Source organism: Lepus europaeus, chromosome 4, assembly GCF_033115175.1.
Source record: "Lepus europaeus isolate LE1 chromosome 4, mLepTim1.pri, whole genome shotgun sequence".
NCBI lineage: Eukaryota > Metazoa > Chordata > Mammalia > Lagomorpha > Leporidae > Lepus > Lepus europaeus.
The window spans coordinates 63,381,869-63,389,886 of NC_084830.1; the positions used below are offsets into that span (position 1 = coordinate 63,381,869).

An 8,018-nucleotide genomic window follows, 5' to 3' on the forward strand; every position below is an offset into this window, starting at 1 on the left:
ACCTGCAACCTGTCACTCTACAGTGCCTCTCCACAGAGGCAGCCATGGGCCCAAGCAGGAAAGGCCGAGGTAGCAGATGCCAGGGGCCAGGAGGAGGGAGAGTGGGCACACTGACTCTGGAGCAGGGTGGCCTGTCACTACAGGGGAAGCCACTGAGCTCAGAGGGACTTTGGAAAGCACAGGAGGGTCGCTGGGAGGGTCTCCTACACCTGGCTTTGGGAAGGGAGAGGCAGGGGCTCCTGGTGCCTTGACTGAGGCCTGAGGGATTGGAAAAGCAGCTCTGAGCTGAACTTGCCGTTGTGTGACAGCAGCAACCCCCAGAGCGCTGTCACCGGTGAGCAGCCAGAGAGAAAGTAGCGGGTGGGCTGGATCTGACTGACAGCTGACAGGCGGCACGTGGTGGAGCATCAGGAAGTAGGGGGGTGTCTGGGTGCCAGCAACAACAAGTGCAGGAGGGCTGAGCCAGGGACCCAGCCTAGAGGGAGAAGCGGGTCAGGGCAGGGAGGGCCGAGGGGCCAGGGGTGAGTGCTGTAAGCGCTTTAGTGGGAGCCAGGAGGCTGCAGAACGTGTGGAGGGGTTGGGGGTGAGGAGGTGCTGAGACAGGAACCGGGAATGAGGCTCAGGCCGCCCAGCCTGGTGCTCAAGGTGTTTCAGAGCGGCACTGGAAACACGGATGCGGTCCAGCATAGGAAAAGCTACTTGCCAAGGGGAGCACATTCCTCTGGCACTCTCAACCACGTCCCTATAGCTTTACTTCACAGAGCCGGCTGCAAGCCAAGCGTGCATTTACACACCGTTTAAGGGACAGAGATGACCGGGTTTTCAAATTCACAATAACCCTCCTGCCCGTTTCTACAAATCCTGGCGTTAGGAATGGGTCTGGGGATGTAAAACCGTATTTTTTTTTTTTAACTTCTGCCCTCCTTGGGGGGAGGGTCTCGTGGAACCTCACATAGCTCCTAATAGGCGCCACCGCACAGCCAGGCCAGAGCAGAGGGGCTCCGTGTGCTCTCCCGCAGCGAGGCGGGGCCCAGAAATAAACTCCCGACCCGCCACCCTGTCGCCCGCGGAAAGGATCTGGCCGCCGACGCCTGGGGAAAAGAAAAAAAATAAAATAAAATAATGAATATCCCCAAGGATTCCCCACCCCCCCACCCTCACTCCCTCGCTTTCAGCCCAGAAAACAAGCGCTCCATTGCCCCGGAAATTACAAGCACCGGGGAATTCTCTCCATCCCGGAGGCGTCTGGCTCCCCGCAAGGCCAAGGGCCCCAACCCCGAAAAAGGACATCCCTCAACCCAAGTCCTGTCTCTCCATGCGGCCGGCCCCTGGGACGGCGGCCACCGCGGGCGCGCCCTCTCCCCAGCTTCCCGGCTCGGCTGCCCCGAGCGGCCGGCGCGCGGCCGGGCCAGGTGCACCAGCTGCGGCCCCGCCGGCGGCGCGCGCCCTCCGGTCGCCGGACACAGGCGGCCACGCAGCCGAGATTTACGGCGTCGCTGGGCGGCGGTTTCCGGGGCCGGCCGGCGCCCGGGCTCCGATTACAGGTTCACACGGGGGGCCCAGCCCGCGGCCGGCCGCCCAGCTCCGGCCTGCGCGCCCTCGCGCGGCCCCCGCTCCTCCGCCTGCCCATTCTTCTCCATTCATGCGGACGCCCAGCGCCGCCGCCGCCGCCGCCAGCGCGGCCGCCGTCGCCGTCCGCCCGGATTGGCTGGCGGCCGCGGCGCCGGCACTTTCCCACGGCCCGCGGCGCGTGCGGCTCAGCGGCGGCGCTGCAGGCGCGGCTCTGGCGCGCGGCCAGGCCAATCGGGGCGCGCGGGGCGGGGCGGGGCCGCGGCCGCCGGCGGGCTGGTGTCCCGGCCCGGCCCCCAGCGCCTCCCCGCCGCCGGCCCACCGCCGCCTGCGCCTCCTCCGTCACCCCCCTGCTGCGGAGCCCCCGCGGAGCCGACGCACCGCCGCCGGGGGCGCGGCCCGCCCTCGCCCTCCGCCTCGCTCCGCCCCCCTGCCCTGGCGGCTGCCAATCAGCGGCGCGAGGAATCGGATTGGCCGTGGCGGGGGTGGGGGGGTGGGGGGGTGAGGCTGTTGCCCGGCAGCCGCCGCCCCGCCCCTCCGCCTCCTCGCCCGCCCTCCCCAGGGCCCTGGGAAGGGGCTCAGCGTGGGAAAGGGATGGTTGAGTTTTAACCCGAGGCAGAGCGCGAGCGGGATCAGTGTGTGGCGGGCGCGAGCAGCCGAGCGCGGAGAGGCGCCGCCGTGGTGAACTCCCTGCCTGCCGCGCCGACCCTCCCCAGGAGCCCCGGAGCGGCCGCAGCATGAAGCGCGCTCACCCCGAGTACAGCTCGTCGGATAGCGAGCTGGACGAGACCGTAGAGGTGGAGAAGGAGAGTGCGGACGAAAATGGGTGAGTCCGCGGTGACAGCGAGCGGCCGGGCGGGGCGCGGGGGAGACCTCGCGGGTCCCCTCCCCTCGCTGAACGGGGTCTCCCCTGCCCCTTGTCTCTCTCACTCTCTCTGCCCTTAGAAACCTGAGTTCGGCTCTGGGTTCCATGTCCCCAACCACATCGTCCCAGATCTTGGCCAGGAAACGACGGAGAGGCGTGAGTCTCTGGCTAACCCTTATTTACTTACTGTTGTGATTATCTTGGTTACGCATTAACGGGGAGGACCCCGTTTCTTCTCCGCGTGCTGTCCAGCAGTCGTGGCAATGTCCTCCTTTGTTGTGCCTGCTTTCTGCAGATCATTGAGAAGCGCCGACGAGACCGGATCAATAACAGTTTGTCCGAGCTGAGGAGGCTGGTACCCAGCGCCTTTGAGAAGCAGGTAATGGAGGGAGAAAGAAGGGCGAGCTCCGAGTGGCGCGCGCCTTCCGAACCCGCCTCCCCCGAGCCTCGGAGGGGAGCCGCGGCTGAAGTCCTGCGGCGGTTCCCACGCATTTTAGACGCGTCGTTGCCTTGGGTCTACGCTGGACGGTTTCTGTGGGTCCGCGCGTTAAGTTCTCGTAGGCCCAGCAGTCTTTTGCTGTTCTCTTCTCCAGGGCTCCGCTAAGCTAGAGAAAGCCGAGATCCTGCAGATGACGGTGGATCATCTGAAAATGCTGCACACTGCGGGAGGCAAAGGTATATGGCTCCGTATTTCCTGGCGGGGCGGGGTGGGGGGCTCCCGACTATGGGGGTGCAGAGAGCAGCGGCAGCAGCGGACCAGACCGGCGCAGTCACCGCCTGGTGTGTCTCTGAACGTTTCTGAACGGTGCGTGCACTCGCCTGATGGTACATTTTCAAACGCACATCAATATTTCCTCCAGTGACTTCATCGCCCGCACCCTCTGCAGATTGAGCAAATGCATCTTTTTTGGACAGTGCCTGTTATTCCCGAGGTCCCCTGAAGTTGGGACAGCCCTGATTCCAGCCAGGGAGTTCTCACATTGGCTCCTGCCATTTTGAGGGGGAAAAAAATAAAATAAAATAAAAAGCTTTTTTTTTTTTAAGTATGTGGTCTTGATTTCATAAACAGCATTTTTTTAAAGAAAGGAGGTGCCACATGACTTGAAGAAAAACCTGTTGTGGTTCCGTGGAGAAGCCCCAACAGAAGGTAGGAGGCGGACGTCTGTGAGTCTATCTCCAGCCGGAAAATGCTTAGCTGGGGACCCGGGGCCTGAAAGCCCCGCGATGATAACTTACATCTGTGTGTCTAATGAATTTCACTGCTCTGTGGTTTCTCTGTCCTTGATGTATTTTTTGTTGTTGTTGAGGGAAAACATTAAAGGAATGAACAGAGTTTCATCTGCTGGTAGGGTATAATTCCAATTTCTGCCGGGCAGCTTCTTATTGGGCTTTGAACTTGCATTAGCAAACACATTCTGCTCATGTTGATTGATGCAAAGATTTTGGCCGACTTGGAAAAAGAAAAATATGTGGACTTTCCGAACCCATGATTGCCCCGGCTGGAGGCCTGTGAGGTTATTTGCCTGGAAGGGCTGCCAGGGGCGGAAGAAATGCGGGGGAAATGAGCCAAAAGTCCTGAGGTCATTCTTTTGTTCTGCTCTTCAGGCTATTTCGACGCGCACGCTCTGGCCATGGACTATCGGAGTTTGGGGTTTCGGGAATGCCTGGCCGAAGTTGCCCGCTACCTGAGCATCATCGAGGGACTGGATGCCTCCGACCCGCTCCGCGTGCGGCTGGTCTCGCATCTCAACAACTACGCCTCGCAGCGCGAAGCCGCGAGCGGCGCCCACGCCGGCCTCGGACACATGCCCTGGGGGAGCGCCTTTGGACACCACCCGCACATCGCGCACCCGCTCTTGTTGCCCCAGAACGGCCACGGGAACACGGCCGCCGCGGCCTCGCCCACGGAACCACACCACCAGGGCCGGGTGCCCGCGCCGCATCCGGAGGCGCCCGCCTTGCGAGCGCCCCCTAGCGGTGGCCTTGGACCGGTGCTCCCCGTGGTCACCTCGGCCTCCAAACTCTCGCCACCTCTGCTCTCCTCGGTGGCCTCCCTGTCGGCTTTCCCCTTCTCCTTCGGCTCCTTCCACTTGCTCTCTCCCAATGCACTGAGCCCTTCGGCACCCACGCAGGCAGCAAACCTTGGCAAGCCCTATAGACCCTGGGGGACAGAGATTGGAGCCTTCTAAAGAACTGATGCTGTAGAATGAGGGAGGGGGAAGCTTAAAAAGACCCCAGCTGAGCTGGGCTGTTGCCAACACCACCTTAAAGGCGTCTGTAGAGGTAAAAAGGAAGAAGGTACACTTTCACATGAAACTTTTTTTTAAAGACTAAAGGTTTGTTGGTTTACTTTTTTTCTTTTTATTTTTTTTTCTATCATGCCATGTTTTAGCAGTTTTGAAAACCTAGTTGTTAAATATTGTTTAAAATATTAAATTCAAATAGTGTAACTTAACACTATGTGGTAGGTTTGTCCCGTGCCTAATTTACCTTGTACACCAGTCTGTCTACGAATGATTCCGTTTTTAGCCTCAAAAGTTTTGGGAACCTTATCATTTAGTATTTTGGGTCTGTTTTTTACTCCTTGTATAGTTATGGTCTGTCTTTAGAATTAACTTTCCAAATCTCGATCTCAATGTTAACATGATTTCTGTTTGTGACTATTTTGACGGATGAAGGTGTTGTATAAATAATATTCTTTTTGTGTGGGGGAGGGGACTATATTGAATTTTATATTTCTGAACAAAGCGTTGACAAATCAGATGACAGCTTTATCCAAGAATGAAGACTAGTTGCTTTGGGCCCTCTCGTAGCAGTGAGGTGAATATGCAGACTCTCCGTGGCCCTGGAGCCATGTGACCCGCTACTAATATCTGCCCCCACTCTTGCAGCTCTGGCTTAATTGAGAGAGAGCCACTGGTAGGCGAGGTCTGCACTCGAGTGTTGCTGGGGAGGAGGAGGAAGGTAGCTGCCTAGAATAAGACAGTGTTTGCCAGCCCAAGCAATGCAATGAATTTTTAATCCCACGGCTCTCAAATTCGCAGATGTCAACATGGCTAAGGGATCCTGGTGTGCACGTGGTCAGCTGAACAGCAGTGCAGCCTTTTAAACGTATAACCTAATTTTCCTGGAACTGCCGTATTTTCTTTCAACTGGAAATTTTTGGCTTGTGTTTTCCTCCTGGTGCATGGAAATGTATGTTGAGACATTAAAAGGGCTGTGTCGCCTTCTCCTCTTTGGGTTATTTAATTTGATTTGGGTTATAAAGGTATCAGTTTGCAGATTTATTCCCTTAGCAGGTGTAGCTTCAGCGACCTCCACTGAACTGGATTTGACCTCTCCTGTACTGATGTGTTGTGACTAAATAAAAAAGAAAGAACCAAGTGTCCAGCTGCATCTACCTTCTTATCTTGACCCTTCCTCTGTTGGCTTAAAATATGGCAGACTTTCTTTCATTTTTGTTTTGCCAGATGGGTTGTCCTATGTTTCCCGCTGTCCCTATTCTTGGAATTCTAAACTGTGTGGATTTGTGCTGTGGAATAAGGTGACTTCATGAGGATGCAGCGCTTTGGCCTGACACCACAAGGGGACATAGCTCTGTGACTGCTAGGTCAGATGGTCTGGCTCTCAACTGGCTGTCGCTGGACTGGACAGGCTTAAGTCAGGCTGGGAATTACATGGGTGTGAAAGAACTCTGGTGGGATCCTTTAAAAGTGTGTCGACCTTTTGACAAATATTTACCGAGAGCACGTAGCGTGTCCTCAGTTCTGTGCTGAGAACAGGAAATTCTGTTTATTTGTCTTGAAACAGCCAAGCCGCGGTGGTGCTGAGTCTGAGACGCCCGTGCCGCTGCTGGGGAGGCTGTGGCATGATGGAGACTGGCAGGCTGTAATTCCGCACCTGCACAGCTCCAGGGGTCTTCCCTGGTCTCGTGTCTAAGGAATTCGCTTAACCCTTCAGTTGCACTGGACTCCCTGAATCGCGCTGTGAGGAAGCTGACATGTGCTTTAGATTAGAATGAAATGTTGCCAGAACAGAGGCAGTCATCTGGGTCCCCGGGGAGAGGAGAGCCGTCCTCAAGCCTGAAAAGCAAACCTCTGCCAAGTAAGCTGCCTGCCTCTTAGCTCGGAAAGGGTTCACCTTGGTCCTGAGTGAGAGCAGCGGGGAGGAGAGGGAGAGAATCCACTCTGCAGATAACAAAATAGAGCCTTCCTTTTTCCTGTCCATCCTCTGAGCTCTTCCGCCCTGTCTTAATGGGGGAAAAAAAAAAAAGGCAAAGGGAAAAGTTTGGACTTTGAACTTGAGCAGTGACTTCTGGTCCCTGTGAAGGGGTGGGAGACTGAGTGGTGATTGTGGCTTTGAAGTTACAAATCCCACTGAAGCTGTCTCTGTGTGGCCTCAGTCATCGACCTCTCTCGAGGCACAGCTCCGTTCCCGGTGCTGCCTGTGTGGACTGCTGCCAAGTGTCAAGTTTAACGTTGGCGCCTGAGTTTTCCAGGGGCATTACAGCATTACTGAACAGCACTGGGCTTCACCGTCTTACTCTCTTACTGTTACCTAGGTTCAGGTGGCGGCAAATACGTTTGCTGGCTCTGCTGAAAGAGCTATGGAACGGTAGCACATGTAGAATGTTCCGCTGCCCACACTGGTGACTGCACATTGTGATCTGGCTAGTACTTTTTTCTTTTGGGGGAGGCATGAGAGTCATTTTTAAGGTTACATATTTTTCCAAAGACTCATTATGGTTTCTTTTCCTTCCTTCCTTCCTTCCTTCCTTCCTTCCTTCCTTCCTTCCTTCCTTCCTTCCTTCCTTCTTTCCTTCCTTCCTTCCCCTTCCTTCCTTCCTTCCTTCCTTCCTTCCTTCCTTCCTTCCTCTTCCTTCCTTCCCCTTCCTTCCTTCCTTCCTTCCTTCCTTCCTTCCTTCCTCTCTTTTTTCTTTCTTTCTCTTCTCCTCCTCCTCCTCTTCCTCCTCCTCCACCTTCTTCTTTTAAAAGGTTTATTTATTTATTTGAAATCAGAGTTAGAGGCAGAGAGAGAGATAGTCCATCTGCTGGTTCACTCCCCAGATGGACGCAATGGCCAGAGCTGTGCCTATCTGAAGCCAGGAGCCAGGAGCTACTTCTGGGTCTCCCACACGGGTGCAGGGGCCCAAGGACTTGGACCATCTTCTACTGCTTTCCCAGGCCATAGCAGAGAGCTGGATTGGAAGTGGAGCAGCCGGGACTCAAACCTGCACTCGTATGGGATGCCAGCAGTGCAGGCAGCGGCTTCACCCACTACACCACAGCACTGGCCCTCTGGTTTCTTTTTTTAACTAATTTATAATTATAAATTTCTTTATATACGTATGTTTCTTAAATAATTTATATATCTACATATGTGTGTGTGTGTTTGGGATGCACACACACACACACACACTGCCTCTATCTGTTGATGCACTCTTTAAACGCCTGTGACAGCCAGGGTTGGGCCAAGGTTAAAGTCAGGATTTGGAAACTGAATTCTGATCTCCCAAGTGGGAGGTTGGAACCCAGCTCCCTGATGTCTCCCATTGTGTGCATTAGCTGGAAGCTGGAACTGGGAG

The 8,018-nt window shown here is 55.7% G+C and overlaps 1 protein-coding gene across 1 annotated transcript; it reads left to right on the forward strand.

Annotated features, from left to right (window-relative positions):
- Positions 1–2,167: 2,167 nt before the first annotated feature.
- Positions 2,168–5,809, forward strand: HEY1 (hes related family bHLH transcription factor with YRPW motif 1). Its single transcript, XM_062189529.1, has 5 exons — positions 2,168–2,395; positions 2,515–2,590; positions 2,730–2,813; positions 3,028–3,109; positions 4,040–5,809. The coding sequence occupies exons 1-5, from the start codon at positions 2,307–2,309 to the stop codon at positions 4,621–4,623; spliced, it is 915 nt and encodes a 304-aa protein (XP_062045513.1). The 5' UTR covers positions 2,168–2,306; the 3' UTR covers positions 4,624–5,809.
- The last annotated feature ends 2,209 nt before the right edge of the window (positions 5,810–8,018 follow it).

Coding starts and splice junctions, on each gene's coding strand:
- HEY1 (XM_062189529.1), top strand. CDS start 2,307: ATGAAGCGCGCTCACCCCGAGTACAGCTCGTCGGATAGCGAGCTGGAC. Junction 2,396..2,514: donor GAGAGTGCGGACGAAAATGG/GTGAGTCCGCGG, acceptor CTCTGCCCTTAG/AAACCTGAGTTCGGCTCTGG. Junction 2,814..3,027: donor CCAGCGCCTTTGAGAAGCAG/GTAATGGAGGGA, acceptor TCTCTTCTCCAG/GGCTCCGCTAAGCTAGAGAA.